The sequence below is a fragment of the Lissotriton vulgaris genome, chromosome 6 (assembly GCF_964263255.1).
Source record: "Lissotriton vulgaris chromosome 6, aLisVul1.2, whole genome shotgun sequence".
In the NCBI taxonomy this organism is placed as follows: Eukaryota; Metazoa; Chordata; class Amphibia; order Caudata; family Salamandridae; genus Lissotriton; species Lissotriton vulgaris.
The window spans coordinates 1,024,875,648-1,024,893,523 of NC_141694.1; the positions used below are offsets into that span (position 1 = coordinate 1,024,875,648).

General features: G+C 48.5%; 1 protein-coding gene across 7 annotated transcripts in view; it reads right to left on the reverse strand.

The window, feature by feature from the left end:
- TSNAX (translin associated factor X) overlaps window positions 1-17,876 on the reverse strand; it is a 937,068-nt gene that overhangs the window by 266,844 nt on the left and 652,348 nt on the right. For all 7 annotated transcript variants that reach the window (XR_015296640.1, XM_086927084.1, XM_086927083.1 and 4 more), the window contains one exon: window positions 17,166-17,290. Coding sequence is in view for 6 of the 7 variants with exons in the window: in XM_086927084.1 (XP_086783210.1) it covers window positions 17,166-17,290 (125 nt within the window). In the remaining variant the exon portion in view is untranslated. The remainder of the gene's footprint in view (window positions 1-17,165; window positions 17,291-17,876) is intronic.

Genomic DNA, 17,876 nt, shown 5'->3' on the forward strand with positions numbered 1-17,876 from the left:
GTAGCGCTTGCGTGTTGGATATGCGCCACATATTAGCTGCCTGCGCAGCAATACGTTTCCCTGAAGCTTCAAAGACCTTAGATTCTTTGTCTGGGGGAGGAGCATCACCCGTGGTCTGTGAGTTGGCTCGTTTACGTGCGTTGGAGACAACCAAAGAGTCCAGTGGCAACTGTCCCTTGATGTACGTTGGATCAGTGGGCGCTGCCTTGTATTTTTTGTCAATACGAGGATTGATGACTCTTGCCCGGGTGGGCTCCCTGAAAACCTCTGGCGCATGCTTTAGCACTCCTTTGAGCATTGGCAATGTCTTGACAGTCTTTTCAGCCACCGAGAAAGTGTCAAAAAGAAAATCGACATCCACTGGGTCAGCATGGAGGTCGACATCATGATTGGCTGCAGCTCTTTCAATTAGAGCGTAGAAGGCTGCAGAGTCCTCTGTTGGGGAAGTCTTTGCAGCAAAAAGCTGCGGCTCGTGTCCTGACTGAGGGTCCTCCGGGTCGCCCCCGGCAGACCATGGCTCATTTACATCCTCTGGGTCCGAGTACGCTGGATAAGTATACTCCTCCTCCTCGTCTCCGTCACCCTCCCCAGTGTTAGAGTGAGTGGGTGAGAGCTCCAGACCTTGCGGAGATGCAGGCTCCATAGGGGCAGATGCACCCGCAGAGTCCAACTTCTTTTTAAGGGGGATGTGGAAATGCTCCAACACAGGCTCCGGGGTGATCTTCCTTTTAAGGCGAGAGAGTTTGCCTGTGTTGGCGTCGATGACGACCTCTCGACGCTCATCGTCCGCTAGTGGCTGGTGCCGTGGCTTTGGCACCACCAATGATGCCTTTGGCGTTGAAACCAACTTTAAGGGCACCCCGGCCCCATGTTTCCGAGCGAAGGCCTTCGGCGCCGTTCTTGGCGGCAGCGTGAAGTGAATTGGCGTCTGCGCCTTTGCCGGTTTCTGTGGAGGCTTAGGCGGCACAGTGTCCTTCGGCTCGAGCGCCACGGCCTCCTCCCGAATACGCTGAAGGGACTCCGTGACCTTCTTGGTGAGTGAGGGGGAGGGCCGGACCGGCTCGAGCGAGTCCTCCGAGTCCGGATTCGGGTCGGCGACCAAAGCCGCAGTCTTCGGAGCCGACGCAGCACCGCCCTTTGCTTTCTCGACCGGGATCAGTGCAGCCAGAGACTTGGGATCGTCCTGACGCTTCTTTGGGGCCTTCTTATGGTCATCGACCTTCTCGGCGTCGACGCGACTCTTCAGAGCGTCGACCAGCTTCGGCGCCGACGCAGCCGCGTCGGGCTTTTTCGCCTTCGGCTTCGACACGGGTGTCTTCCGCTCGGCCATTTTGGCGTGGCTCTTGAGCTCGGCGGCCATTTTGGATTTCTTCGGCGCCGAGGCCTCTGGAGCCTTTGATCCAACCAGTGCGACTTGCACTTTCGGTTTCGATACAGATGGTGTTGACCCCGATGGCTTCACTTTCGGTTTCTGGACCGGGAGTGGCGCATCACCAATGTCCGCGGCCGGGCCAGGAGGCGGGGCCGTGGGACGAGTATTGAGGTTTTGGGTAAGGCCCGAAGTCGATCCCTCGACCTGGGCCTTATGATGGGGTTTGTCCCCGGAGTCAGTATGAGGATGCTCCTCTTCCGAGCTATCCTCTACGGTGGCAATGGCCCCGTCGTCGTCCCCTACCTCCTCGACGACTTCCTCGAACTCTTCGTCTCCCGCGTCGTAGTCTTCTTCGCCCTCCGACGCCGGGTTAGAGTCCGAAACATTCAGGATGGTGTCGTCGTCAACATCTTCTTCAAAGATGTTTGCTGGAGGGGGTGCCGAGCTCTGGGCCTGCAGTCTTGCGGCCCGACGTAGCTTGAGAGTCTTCTTCGACCGGAACTTGGAGCAGGCCATACACTTGGCCTCGTCGTGGTCCGGCGACAAGCACTTGTTGCACACTGGGTGCACGTCGATGTGCGGGTACTTCGAGGCACACACAGGGCACCTCTTAAATGGACTTCATTCCATGTTGAAGTAGTCTGGAGCGTCGTGTAGGCCCGTCCGCGCCGACAGCACGCGGGAGGGCAGCAGTTGATCGGAGCCGTTGAACAAACGAACCCGAACGACAAACAATACCGACGCGAGTCCTAAAGACCTTTTGGTCTCAAGTAAAGAAACGTAAACAACTATCGATTCCGACAGAGGGAACCGAAACACATCCGAACCCAATGGCGGAAAAAAACAATCTGGGGATGGAGTCGATGCCCATGCGCACTGTAGTCCAGGGGAGGAGCCACCTATCTCGTGATACTTCGAAGACTCTTCCAGGACAACAATGTGCAATCATCCGGACCCAACACTAGGCGGCGATCTATGCACAGATATGAATTCAGCAGCCCACATGCCTCGAACACATCCGACGCGCTTACGCGACGCGACCCGGGGCGCGACGCGTAAGCGCGTCGGTCATGTGACCTGAAAATAACACTTTTTATTGGTGCAGAACAGTTTTGGTTTCATAATGATGAAATCCCTGGTCTTGTGACCTGAAAATAACACTTCTCATTGGTTCAGGCCTTTTTTTTTTCCAAATGATGAAAGACCCCACCTTTTTTCCTTATTCTGACTTTGTCCTTTGACTGAGGAAGACCTGTTTGTACCTCTCTGTACCTTTGTGAACTATAAAATGGCTTCAGTAGCAGCAGCAGCTGGAGCATCTGCACCACCACCACCACCACAACCACCAAGAGGACCACCACAAGATTACATTGGTGGTCAACAAGAGGAGGAAGAGGAGGAGGAGGAGGAGGAGGAAGAGGAGGAAAAGATGGCTTGAAGAACACAATACCCCATACCAGCCAAGACAACAAATTATATGGGAGTTTATTTCGATCCCAGAGGGGAAAAAAAAAGTCAATGCAGCCAAGGTGACTTGCCTAATCTGTGGCATGGAACTTTCTAGGGGGAACCCTAATAAAAAATATTCATTCGGAAACAACACAATGATTAGACACATGCAGCGCAGGCATCCAATCAACTATTCTGCTGCAGAGATGAGGGAATTGGCCAGAAACCCTCCCCAAACTACAAGCACCACCTCCAAAAGAAAGCAACACACTCCGTCGGGACAAGAGGCAAGAGAGATGATCCCTAGCATTCAGCCACGGTTTGCGGATTTCCGAATAACCTGTAAACATTGTGGGAAGACCATCTCCTACGGAGAACAGAGCGTAAAGCTCATCGTCCTTGCTGGGGACAACCACAAATGCCCCAATAAACCCTAATTATTTCTTTTCTTTTTTTTTTGCTCCAGTTGAGCCATTTTCAATTCCTTGTTTTTTCATTTCTCCCCATGAAAAATACAAAAAAAATTAAAACTGTTCAGAAAACCCAAAAAAAGTTAAAAATGTTCAAAAAACAATAAAAAAAAATAAAACAACAAAATGAAGAAAAAAAACAATTCTTTTTAGAACTACCTCCAATTTATAAAAAAAAAGGCTACATTTTTTTAAAACTCTGTCATTCTTTTTTCCCCATGGTCCGCTCCCCGGTCCGCTCCCCGGTGCGCGTACCGGGCGCTCCCCCCGCGCAAAAAAAAAAAAAAAATATATATATTTTGCACCGCGGGGCCCTTTTATAGCCCCGACATCAAACCTAGGGGGTCAGGGGGGATCTACCCTGCCCCCTTATGGTCATTTCCCCCTTTGTTTTGGCCACCTCTTGTGTCTCTTTCCTACCGAGACACAAGATGGCGGCCGGTCCGGACTGTTTCGAATGTTTACAGACACCCGAGAGCCAATCAGCTTTTCGTGCGCATGTCGCGTGGCGCTCCCGGAGCGCTCCCCGGTGCCCTGCCATAGATATATATATATTTTTTTAAACCTAAATTACTCAAAATCCACTGGAGCACATATCTTGAGACATAGCAGAGGCACATCGGGCTACCAGTCCCCACAATTTTGCCAAGTTTGGTGGAAATCCATTCAGCCGTTCGGGCTAAAAGTGAGGTCGACCGCCCTATGGAAATTAACATGTGGAAAACACGTTTTGGGACCCCCCCTTTTATCTTGGCCCCCGCTTGACGAATCCCCCCCGAAACTTTCAAGGAAGAACCGGAGCTCCGCGAGGCAAATTTGAGGAAATTGTCAGGCAGATTCGTCAACCGGCGCCAAAGTTATTCCAAATAGAATTTTGAGATTTTGCATTGAAAAAAATCCTAACTATAACTACCTACTGGCGACCACCAGTAGGTAATATATATATCGAATATGCTACTTACCAGTATGCATCTGTTCTTGGCATGTAGGGCTGCTGACATTCATATCTGGGCATAGATCGCCGCCTAGTGTTGGGTCCGGATGATTGCACATTGTTGTCCTGGAAGAGTCTTCGAAGTATCACGAGATAGGTGGCTCCTCCCCTGGACTACAGTGCGTATGGGCATCGACTCCATCCCCAGATTGTTTTTAGCCATTGTGGCCAAGATGGAGTGAAACTCAGTGAACGATGACCATGCTATGAGTATATATGTGAATACTGCAGCTGCTACAGGCGCCGGGGAGGAGGGCGGGCGATATGAATGTCAGCAGCCCTACATGCCAAGAACAGATGCATACTGGTAAGTAGCATATTCGGTTCGAGGCATGTGGGCTGCTGAATTCATATCTGTGCATAGAATACATAGCAGTCCCCCCATTAGCGGCGGCCGCCCGTGCCAGCTGCAGCAGTTTGGAAAAGTGTCTTGAGAACAGCCTGCCCTACAGCTGCCTGCTGTTTGGAGTGCACATCAACACAGTAATGCTTAGTAAATGTGTGTGTGGTAGACCATGTGGCTGCTCTACATATGTCCTCTAAAGGAATGTTTCCAAGGAAAGCCATAGAGGCCCCCAACTTTCTGGTGGAGTGGGCTCTTGGTGGAATGGTAAGAGTGCGTTTTGCTTTTGCATAGCAGATCTGGATACATTTAATGATCCACCTAGCAATACCAGCCTTGGAAATAGGGTTACCTTTGTGGTGTGGCGCAAAGGCGACAAAGAGTTGCTTAGTCTTTCTAAAATCCTTGGTCCTATCAATGTAATACATTAGGGCCCGTTTAACGTCAAGGGTGTGGAGCATCCGCTCCGCCAGTGACTCAGGATTTTGAAAGAAAACAGGTAATTCGATTGTTTGGTTGATGTGGAACTGAGACACAACCTTGGGCAGAAACTTAGGGTTAGTGCGGAGCACCACCCTGTCGGAATGAATTTGGATACATGGCTCTCGGATTGTGAGGGCTTGCAATTCACTAACCCTCCGTAGCGATGTAATTGCTATGAGGAAAGCCACTTTCCATGTCAAGAACTGAATCTCGCAGGAATGCAGTGGTTCAAAAGGAGGACCCATCAGCCTGGTAAGGACCACATTGAGGTTCCACTCAGGAGCTGGTGGAGTCCGTGGCGGAATAATCTGTTTGAGGCCTTCCAAAAAAGCCTTGATGGCAGGCACCCTGAAGAGGGAGAGGTGCTGCCTATTTTGGAGATAAGCGGCCATTGCAGACAGATGAATGCGAATGGAAGCATAGGCCATATTACACTTGTACAGATGGAAAAGGTAACAGATGATGTTCTGAATAGAAGCATCCAGCGGGTTAATGTTGTGGTCCGCACAATAAATGACAAACCGCTTCCATTTTGCCGCATAGCAGGCTCTAGTAGTGGGCTTCCTCGCCTCCCGAATGATGTCCATACAGTCGGGAGGTAAGTGCAGGTAGCCAAACTCTAGGACTTTAGGAGCCAGATCGCCAGGTTGAGCTGTTGCGGATCTGGGTGCTGAATGTTGCCATGGCTCTGCGTCAGAAGGCTGGGTGTGAGATGTAGCCTTTGATGCGGTACCACGGACAGTTCTAGAAACGTGGTGTACCATGGTTGGCGAGCCCACGTTGGAGCAACCAGGATGAGAGTCATCGAGTGCTGCCTGAGCTTGTGTGCCACCAGCGGTATCAGAGGTGCTGGGGGAAAAACGTACGCAAATTTGCCTGACCAGTTCATCCATATCGCATTGCCCTGCGACTGTGGGTGTGGGAACCTGGCGGCGAAGCTTCGGCATTTTGCGTTCTCCTTTGTGGCGAACAGGTCTATCTCTGGATGACCCCACCTTAGGAAGTACGGCCGGAGTACTGATGGATGTATCTCCCACTCGTGCATCTGGTGGCTGTGCCTGCTGAGCAGGTCCGCCATCTGATTGTCCTTGCCCGGGAGATGCTCTGCCATGAGGAAGATGTTCCTCTGAATGGCTCACTTCCACATGCTCTGAGCCAGATGAGACAGCTGCGGAGAGTGTGTTCCTCCCTGCTTTTGAATGTAGTACATTGCCGTCATGTTGTCCGTCCGGATCAACACAACCTTGTTGCACAGATGTACTTTGAATGCTTTTAATGCCATGAAGATTGCCATCAGTTCCAGAACATTGATGTGCATCTTTCCTTGTTGTTGCATCCATAGTCCCTGCACCGTGTATTGGAGTACATGCGCTCCCCATCCCTAGAGAGAAGCGTCCGTCGTCAGGATAATCTGTGGCACAGGCTCTTGGAATGATCGGCCCTTGCAAAGGTTTTGTGGATTCCACCAATGCAGAGAGTTGTATGCCCGACCGCTCACCAACACTAGGTCTTTCAACTGGTTGTGAGCCTGAGTCCACTGACGTGCCAAGAACTCCTGAAGCGGACGCATATGTAGTCTCGCGTGCGGGACAATGGAGATGCAGGAGGCCATTATGCCTATCAACTGCATGAACACTCTTGCTGGAAGCGAGTGTTGAGGTCTGAATTTTTGGATCAGCGATTGAATGCTGCTGACTCTCACTGAATTCGGCTGTGCTGTGGCCGCCAGAGTGTCTATGGTCGCACCCAGATACTGCCGTATGTGGGCGGGCTGGAGGTGGGATTTTGGGTAATTCAGTGAGAATCCCAGATCGTGCAGGAGGTGAATGGTGTGGGACACGTGGTCGGCGCACTGCTGGGCTGACTTCGCTTGAATGAGCCAGTCGTCCAGGTAGGGGTAGACGTGGATGTTTTGACGTCTCAGATGTGCCGCCACTGTCGCCAGGCACTTCGTGAACACCCGGGGTGCCGTGGTGACCCCAAAAGGCAAAACCCTGAATTGGTAGTGCTGGTTTTGGATGGTGAACCCGAGGTATTTTCTGTGTGAAGGATGTAGTGGAATGTGAAAGTACGCATCCTTTAGGTCTAAAGTTGCAAGAAAGTCCCCCTGCTGGAGCAACGGGAGCACTTGCTGCAGTGTTAGCATGTGGAAGTGCTCTGACAGGATGTAGAAGTTGAGGGGCCTGAGATCCAGGATGGGCCTGAGGGACCCGTCCTTCTTTGGAATCAGGAAGTACAGGGAGTAAACTCCTGTGCCTCTTTCCTGCATGGGCACGAGCTCTATTGCCCCCTTTTGCAGCATGACGTTGACCTCCTGCTGCAATAAGTGCAAGTGCCCGGCCGACATAGGACGGTGCCTTGGGGGTATGTTGGGGGGAGTGGACGTTAACTCCAGACAATAACCAAATTGGACAAGTTTTCTGACCCACCTGTCCGTGGTGATGGAGTTCCACACGGGCAGGAACTGCTGGAGTCTCCCCCCGACCGGTGTTGTGTGGTCGGGGGGCAGTGACAATGCGTCACTGTTTGTTGGCGGGAGAGGACCTGGAGCTGTTGTTGCCACGTCCTCTGCCTTTGGCACTGTTGCCACGGTATCCACCTCGACTCTTGTTGGCATAAGTAGTCTGGGTGTTGCCTCTGTAGAACTGCGCGGACTGCGAAAGTTGACCCCTTGAGGTGCCCCTGGTATTGGAGCGACGAAAGGACCCACTCCGAAACTGCTGGGACTGTAAGGCACCCATGGATTTTGCAGTGTCCGTGTCCTTCTTCATTTTCTCAAGGGTGGTATCAACCTCAGGGCCAAACAGGTGATCTTGGTTGACCGTTTAGTTCAAGATGGTGGTTTGAATGTCCGGCTTGAACCCAGATATTCTTAGCCAGGCAGGTCTACGAAGCATAACGCTAGTGTTAATGGCGCGTGCGGCGGTGTCAGCCGCGTCCAGAGCGCACTTTATGGAAGCGTTGGAGATCAGCTTCCCCTTCTGTATTAGTATTTCAGCCCCTTCCTTATATTGATCGGGCAGGTGTTGCAAAAGGGTCTCTAGGGTATCGTAGTGTGCCCTGTCATAGCGCGCCAGGAGCGCCTGCGTGTTGGAGATGCGCCATATGTTGGCTGCCTGCGCTGCTACCCTCTTCCCTGAAGCTTCAAAGACCTTCAACTCTTTGTCTGGGGGAGGAGCATCACCCATAGTCTGCGAGTTGGCCCTCTTCCGGGCATTGGAGACAACCAGGGAGTCCAGAGGCAACTGTCCCCTAATATAAGTTGGATCTGTGGGCGCTGCCTTATACTTCTTGTCGATCCTCGGGTTGATGACTCTCGCCCTGGTGGGCTCTTTGAAGACCTCAGCAGCGTGCTTTAAAACACCCTTCAGCATTGGCAGAGTTTTCACAGTCTTTTCAGAGACAGAAAAGGTGTCAAAGAGGAAGTCTACGTCCACAGGGTCAGCATGCAGCTGGACGTTGTGATTGGCTGCTGCCCGCTCGATGAGGGCATTGAAAGCCGCAGAGTCTTCAGTGGGGGAAGTTTTAGCGGAGAAGAGCTGAGGGTCCTGTCCAGAATGTGGGTCCCCAGGCTCACCACCAGCAGACCAGGGCTCTGTCACATCCTCTGGATCTGTGTAGACTGGATAGCTATATTCATCGTCGTCATCGCCCTCACCAGCTTCTACATCGGAGTGAGTGGGCGAGACCTCGGGAGCCTGTGGTGAAATGGGCTCCACTAAGGCTGGAGTACCAGCAGAGTTCATCTTCCGCTTTAGTGGGATCTTGTACGACTCCAATAGGGGCTCCGGGGTGATTTTCCTCTTCAGGAGGGAAAGCCTACCCGTTTCGGCGTCGATGAAATGTTCTTGACGCTCCTCTTCTGAAAGTTGCCGAGGCCGTGGGCCATGGACCACTATCGATGCCTTTGGCGTCGAAGAGACCTTTTCGGGCACGCCGGCCCCCGGTTTAGCAGCGAAAGCCTTCGGCGCCGATTTAGGCGGCAAGGTAAAAAGGATCGGCGTGGGCGCCTTCACCGGTTTTTCCAGAGGCTTGGCCGGCGGAGGGTCCTTCGGCTCGACAGGTGCGGCGCCGTCCCTTATGCGCTGCAGGGACTCCGTGACCTTTTTCGTGAACGCAGCAGATGGACGTGCCGGTTCAACGGAGTCTTTAGAGGTCGGTTTCTGAGTGGAGACCTTCGAGGTCCCCTTCGGAGTCGACTCACTTGGCACAGCCCCTTTGGCCTTTTCGTGTGGAAGCGGGGCAGAGAGGGCCTTCGGGTCGTCGGTCCGCTTCTTCGGCTCGGTAAAAGACCTCTCGGGGTCGTCGACCGTCTTCTTGCGATCGAGTCGACCCTTGCTGGCGTCGACCGTCTTCGGCGCCGATGCGGCCGTGTCCGACCCCTTCACCTTCGGCTTCGACGTAGTAGCCTTCGGGTCGGCCATTTTGACGTTGCCCTTCGGCTCGACGGCCATCTTAGTTGTCTTCGGCGCCGATGCCTCCGAAGTCTTCGAACCGACCAATGCGATACGCACTTTCGGTTTCGATATCTCTGGCGTCGAGACCGTAGATTTCACTTTCGGTTTCACCGGGAGTGAATCGGTACCAATGTCCATGGCCGGGCCATGAGGCGGGCCGAGGAACTCACATCAAGGTCTTGGGTAAGGCCCGAAGGCGATCCCTCGACCTGGGCCTTATTGATCGGAACGGCCCCAGAGTCAGATTGAGGAAGCTCTTCGTCCGAGCTATCCTCCATGGCCCCAAGGGCCCCGTTGTCGTCTCCTACCTCCTCGACGACTTCACCGAAATCTTCGGCCTCTGCGTCGTAGTCGTCCTCGACCTCCGACGCGGGGTTAGATTCTGAGATGTCCTGGAGATCTTCATCCTCGACCTCCTCAGCATCGAAAATGTCCGCAGGCGCCGGTGCAGATCTCTGGGCCTCCAGGCGCGCAGCTCGACGGAGCTTGAGTGTCTTTTTGGACCGGAATCTTGAACAGGCCATACACTTGGCCTCGTCGTGGTCCGGCGACAGGCACTTGTTGCAAACCGGATGGACGTCGATGTGTGGGTACTTCGAGTAACACACCGGACATCTTTTGAATGGACTTCGGTTTTCCATGATGGTCGATGAGTCTGGAGCGTCGACTAGGCCCTCCGCGCCGAAAGCACGAGGAAGTACAGAGCTCGGCTCGGAGCCGAGGAAAGTTGCGAAGCCGAACGCAAGACAATACCGACGCAAGTCCTAAAGACCTTTTGCTCTCACAGTCAAGTTAAGTTAATACTGATTGATTCCGACAAGAGGGAACCAAAGACATCCGAACCCAATGGCGGAAAAAAACAATCTGGGGATGGAGTCGATGCCCATGCGCACTGTAGTCCAGGGAAGGAGCCACCTATCTCGTGATACTTCAAAGATTCTTCCAGGACAACAATGTGCAATCATCCGGACCCAACACTAGGCGGCGATCTATGCACAGATATGAATTCAGCAGCCCACATGCCTCGAACATATATATATATATATATATATATATATATATATATATATATATATATATATATATATATATATATATATATATATATATATCCCACGCAAGTTCCTCTCATGAGTACCAGCCACATCCGCCAGCCGGGGAGAGTACAGGTCCACAGGTGGGAGCCCACCTCACAATGAGAAAGGTGAATCTTGTACAGGTTAACAAGATTCAAAAGCCTACACACAGCAGGTCGGTTTCAAATATTTTTATTGGCAATGCGTTTCGATCCAAATGGGTCTTCCTCACGGCCTAGTTACAAAATACAGTGCTCAAATTCCCTTAACCAGAAGAAAAAGCAGTGATAAAGAAAATCCTTAAAATTAAAGGCAGGTCAAAATGCATAATGAGCACTGGCTCTGTTTGTCAAGCCTTCTCAAATCCACGAAAGAGACATCATATAAGACAAATTACACAAAAAATTATAATCCTGAAAATAAATGTGCAAAAATTAACCAATTTTAATAGATGCAATGCAGACATTTTTAAGAAAAAAATCTATAATCTTAGCAACCCTGCTAAAATTATTGCAAATGCAGCAAACTATCAAAAAATGTCTAAAGTGACAGAAAGAATAATGGGCAAGTGGATTTTTTTGAGCATTATATTTTGTAGCAGGCATTACAACAGCATTGTGGGGTATATGTGTTGCAAATTCCTATAGATATTGCAATGTGCTGTATGACCCACCGGGTAAAGGCGTACAGGGTAAGGGCCTGCACTCTAAAGTCTAATATTCGTTTGTGTCAGACCTGTCTCTTGCCAAACTTTTACCCACCTGAAGATAAGGGACTTGATGGAAGGAGAACTTATAGTAGAAGAAGTTGCAAAGGCAATTAACTCTGATTCAATCAAGGAAAGCCCCTATGTCCAAAGGCTTACATGTTGAAGGTAAATGGACTACACACCTTCTGGTGATGTATAAGACAGCAAAGAGGGAGGGCTGCTTATACCGTATAGTCTTTATATATTCCACAGTGGTAGTCATTCATAAGGAGGAAAACCATAAAAACTAGTTTTCAGCATATAGACCAATTTCACAACTGAACATAGAGACTAAGAAACCCTCTAGAAGAACAGATTGACTATACCTAAAAGAAAAATAGGACTGACCTTTGGTGCCTATATGGCTATATGGAGCATACTATATGGGAGTGATAATGTCTCTGGACACAACCAGGTGCTTCAACTCCATTGAATGAACCTATATTTTCACAATCTTCACTAAAATGTGCTTTGTGTCAACACATTGACCCTGGCTTAAGCTGTTATATAAGGAACCATTAACCTGGGTAGAAAGTCAATGGACTGTTGTACCCCATGATATTTGTTTCCACTTGAGCCCTTGGCACAGTGGGTCAGAGGGGATACAATGATTAGGGGTCTGGCATGGGATAGATGGGACAAACAAATATCACTCTAGGAAGATAATGTTCTCTAACTGCTTAACCATAGACAACTCTGAAAGAGAGTACCACAGTTTTTCGGAATTTTTCCACAATATTTCAGTTCTCAGATAAACTGAAGCAAGTCTGTACTTTACCTTTGGCTTCTTATGCCTCAGGCCCAGAATTTAGCGGACTCATTGCTATACAACAAAAGATTAAAATACCTAGGGGTGTATGTACCCATGATAAAAAAGTATTTTTTTATCTCAATATATATAAGTCACTAGATATATTTTGTATTTTTAAACTTCTCTCATTGGTCTTGTGGCCCTATACAAAAATACAACACTTCGGAGATTCCTCTTCTTCCTTTAAAATATACGCTACTGAGTCATGGAGGAATTCTTTAAATACCCAGTTGCTAAACTACGACTTTAACTCCTGGATTGAGGTGCTCAATGAATCTCCATCCAGTTGCTAAACCAAGGAGTATATGATGGTGGCATACAACTACCTGTCTGTAAATATTACTAAACTAGTGAGTGCAAATGACTGGGCCTTCCTGCCCCATGATGACCCCTCTATCAGGGTTGACAGGCATGCAGTGATTAACCAGGATTACACAGGAGTCCCTTATGGAAAAGGAGGGAGGGGCTCACAAAATTCCCTGGGCATACTACAGCAGTGGTGAAGATATGGCAGGTTATGAATACATATCTTACATACCAAGGGTGGGCTAGTATCTTGATAAAATTAATTCCTCTGTGGTACAGCGACTTTTGAAGTTGTAGGGATTTTATAAATGGGATCTCATAGGACTCCGCAATCTGGAAGATGTCTGGGACTGAACTGGAATGGTATTCTTCCAACACTTAAAAAAAGGAATACAAACTATCTGATACTGAGGAGTATTGATGCCTGCAAATCAGACATGCACTGGTGGGCCCCTGTTCAGAGTAACGTCCTGCTGGTAAACAGCTCTCCGCTAGAAAGCAAAATCCTGTTAGAGATATTACACAGAAAACCAGTACCGTACACACATAAAAAAAAGATTATTACAAATTCACCAAATGCACTGAGTATGCTTAGAGCAAAACTGGTCGCTGACCTCGGTACGCTGTAGGACTGACTGGGAAGAGGCATTCCAGAGCTTATGGAAGGTGACCTATTGAGTGAGATTGGAGCTGATCCAAATTAAGATTTTAAAACCGACTTTACTATATTAGTTATCAGATGGTTCAGTTTGACAGGACAGACATTGTCCTCTGTCCCAGGGGATACGGTCAGGTGGGAACCTTCTTCAATATCTTTAGGGTTTGTCCAAGCTTACATCCCTTCTAAGGGGAGCAGAGAGAAACAGGGGCAGCCTGCAGGCCTCACCTTTGAGATCTATTAGCTTTACCAATGGGTTTTAGCCATGCCGCAAAGCATCCCTTATCTCTGACCATGCATAAAAGACAGATTTTCTGTTTCCAAAATATAACTTGTCAGTAGTTAAAGTTTACTGTATATGATTAATATTCAAAAAACATAATAAGACCAGAAAGTAAAAAGTGATGGAAGCTAGATCCACAATAATAAGTGTTTGTCATGGCAAACAAATCAAAGACTGATTTGCGTTGCTCCCTAAGAGGGAGGGCATCCCCAATTGCACTCCGTTGAATTTCAATAAAGTTTGACTCTTGTGAATATTTTCAGCACAGTGTAGTAATCAATCATAAAAACAAAAGAACTTCAGAGGTGTATTGTTGTTGTACATACATGTGTTAGGTGAATCAAGGTCAGTAAACGACACATTATATGCATATATTTTTTTATTTTATTTATGTGTTTTATAGAGTGCAAAATTGACCCGTTAGGGTATCAGAGCGCTTTACTGGAGAGCAAAGCAATATACAGACAGACTTGGAATCAACCAGTTACAGCTCGAGTAGTGAGGGGGAGGGGTGCCGAATACATAAGGTAAAGAAGAGCACGTATTTACAATTTACATAACCAGTTACTCAAGGCGAGATTCCATATTTACAGAATATGTTTACAATTATTCCAGCCAGGCCCCAAGTTTCTGATGGGGGTGACCAGGTAGTCCGAAGGGAGTGTCACGATCCAGATTATGTGCCGATCCGGGAAGGCCCTGCCTGCTCAGCGCACCACGGAGTCCAATCGGCAGACAACAAACTACAGTTCCCGGCATGCTCGCGCGGCGTGTGATGTCATCACTCGCCGCGTTCACGCTCTACCCGGAAACAAAAGCCGGAGGGGGAAAACAAACGCTGCCGATTATTCCAATGCTGACGGATCATTGTATGGAGTGCAGAAGATACCGGTAAGACCGTTTTTGGTTGTCAAGCCCGATCTGGATTGGACGTAGGCTGTGTACTTTGTTTCTTGCACCATTCCGGAGTTCATAATAGCTTGGAACTCTGTGCTTAAAGAGCCCTGATAAACTGAATCTTGAGGCGTTGTAGCCTATTCTGGTGTGCTTTCCTCTCCCCGTTGGCCGGGTCGGGCATTCCGCCGTCACAAAGCACTGACTTGTGGTCCACACACAACTCTTTTCAGAGGGTAAAGGGTGGTGATTGTTCATATTCCTGTCAAGAAAACATTTGGCACATGTGAAAGCACCCCACGTCTTCCGGGGTGTGTTTGGTAGAAACATTACCGTACCCACGGATCTGAGTGGGATGAATACATGGTGATTCCGCTGCTATTGATGTCAGACGCAGTTAAGGAGCATTAACCGTCTGCTGTGACTACTTGGCTACCTATACACTTTTGTTTATTCTGTTTACTTAGGAGAGGGACGCAAGGGGTTACTGTCAGTGGGTTTGGTGTCGCTTGACGAAGATTTGGTTGAGGTATGTGTGTGTGATCAGAGAAAACACGATAGCATTTCCAGAATTGTATATTATGCTCAAACACGCTCTTCTTGTTTCTCTGTCCTAGTCAACCAAAGCCCTGGTTCCACCCTTGCACTCTCCACATTGGAACAACCGTATTTTCCTTTACAGGTAGGGGTAAGGGATTCTAGGAGATCCAAGCAAGGAGGGAGAGGGAAACAGAATGTATAGAACACAGTATGTTATATCATTGTCTTGAATATCAATTATTGTTCTTACAGGTCTCCCTCCCTGCTGTCCCCATCCTTTCCTTCCCTCTCTGGACTATCTGGGTAGTCTGTGTATATCACTTCAGGCTCCTGGGCCGTCGAGAGTTGGAACCCCTTATAGCATCGGTACAATCCTGAGGAAAACGGAAGACGGAGCCTGACGGAGAGGTAGTGGACAGCCATAGGTCGGGCCATAGTAGTGGTTGAGGCAATATTAGCAGAGAAATTTGCCCATAAGGAAGGTTTTGGCATCCTTTTTGAAGCAAGTCAGTGAGGGGATTCTTCTGATGTCGGGTAGGAGAGAGTTCCATATTCTTGGAGCAGCCCCTGAGAAGGCCCGATTGTACGCTTTGTTTTTCCGAAGCGTGCAGGTTGGAGCAAGAGGTCTCTGGTAGATCGGGAGTTTCTGGTTCCTCCGGAGATCACAAGTTTCTGTGACAGATATGCAGGGGAGTTAAAGTGTAAAGCTTTGTGCGTGACGCATGTTAGTTTGAGCTGTATTCTTGCCTCCAGGGGAAGCCAGTTGAAAGCTTTCAGGTGTGGGGAAATATGATCTTATTTCCTTGTGCCGGTAAGTAGTCTGGCGGCCGCGTTGAGGCAGGCTTTAAGAGGTGCCAAGGAGATATTGGGTAAACCCGAGAGGGTTGAGCAGCCGTATTCCAGTCTAGAGATGACGAGTGCTCGGACTGCCATATTTAGGTCAGGAGCATCGAGGAAGGGTTTAAATTGCCTAAGGTAGCTCAGGTGGAATCTGGCTGTTTTGGCCATCAAATTTATGTGGTCCCGTATGTTAAGGTTGGTGTCAAGGGTAATTCCCAGGGATTTAGCCGGGTTCACAATGGTCGGTGGGCAATTTAAGGCATGATTGAGTCTCGAGGTTGGTATTGGGAGGGGAGATCAGGAAAAATTCTGTTTTCTTTGCATTGAGTTTAAGTTGATTGGATGCAAGCCATTGGACGGCAAGTTTCAGGGATTCGTTCAGGGAGAGAATCTCTTTGAGGGAAGAAGTTTTGATGTACACCTGGGTGTCATCAGAGCACATTTGATAGAAGATATAAGCTGCATGTAATACTTTGGTAAGCGGTTCTAGGTAGAGGTTGAAAAGGTTGGGGGACAGGGTTGATCCTTGAGGGACTCCAACCGTGACGGGGGATGGTGAGGATAGGTTGCCATTGATTAGGAATCTCTGTGGCCGGTTGTGGAGGAAGGACCTAAACCAATCTAGAAAAGTGCCATCCAATCCCATCCTGGGTTTGAGGCATTTGAGTAGTTTTTCATGGTTGACAGTGTCGAAGGCAGAGGATAGGTCCAGGAGGATTAGGAGACAAGTTTTGCCTTGGTCAAGGGCTTGGAGGGCATCATCCATGATGTGGAGCATGGTGGTTTCGGTGCTGTGCCCTGGTCTAAATCCGGATTGGAAGTCATCAAGCAGGTGGAAGTGGTTGATGTGGTGACTTAGCTGCTATTCAACACATTTTTCCAGCACTTTGGCTAAGAGGGGGATGTTGGAGATGGGTCTGAAGTTGTCGGGGGAGGCTGGATCCAGTGACAGCTTTTTCAAGATGGGGAGGACTTGGCTGGCTTTTAGAGTGTCATTCCCTACACTGTGCAGAATATGACCACTATGTTTCTAGATAAAGGCTTCTGATGAAGGACAATACCCGAAATACATTGGGCACAATGGGCACAACATAACAACGAGATGTGAAATGTTAAAATCACTGAAGAAAGTAATAGTGATATGAACTAATCAATAGGAAGAATAAAATGTAACTTGACAATATTCACAAGAATCAAACTTTTTTGAAGTTCAGAGTGCAACTGGGGACGCCCTCCCTTTTAGGGAGCAGCGCAGATCAGTTATATTGCACATCCCCAAACTCAGGGGGATTTACCAATTAGCACCAGAAGCACTGTGGTTCACCCTGATTAACAGGTGTGCGAGGGTCCTCTTTCCATTTGGATTCAACAAACAAATCAAAGAAACGCATAACTGTTGTACAGAATGATAAAAACTGGTTATAGTGGCAAAGGTTTTTACGTTAGAGTTAAGCTCCTCCTCTTTTGCGGCAAACACAAGTTGTTTGTTAATGTCCTCGATGCTGATCAACGATTGTGTTATAACAAAGTGCTGGAAAGTAACTGCCTCCACATACTCCTGGAGCCCTGAAATACAAATGTTAAATACGTTTAGAAAATCTCTCTTAGTAGCAATTCATGTTAAATAAGAATATAGTTCACAGACTATACTGGATCTCACAGGCAGGGCAACAATGTACAAAAAGAACTCAAAATGTCAGAAACTAAATTTCAAATACGGTTTCCATGAAAGGACAATAGTATTTATCTATATAAAATCCTCCACAATAAAAACAGTCACCAGTGCCACAAGTCACAACATTCATTTACAAATATAAATACATTGTTTATTGATTTCATAAGAAAAGCAGACATACAACAAATACATTGCAATTTTCTCAGGTTCATAAATGTAAAATTGAACTGCAAACTGCAGATTTGAATGCAAAAGTGAGATAAGATGGTGAAAAGGAGGGAGATATGTGGATTGTGGGGCGGAAGGGACATATACTGAATATTGGAGGGATTGGGGAATTGCGCCGGATATAATTTCGAAACAGTAAGTGTCAATCGAGACTGTCAGAATTCAATGGAAGGAGATCGTCCAAGAGGGGCTGCCAAACATCTTTAGGTCTGGACGTGTAGGGTTGAAGTTGAGTATAGTCTTGACTGA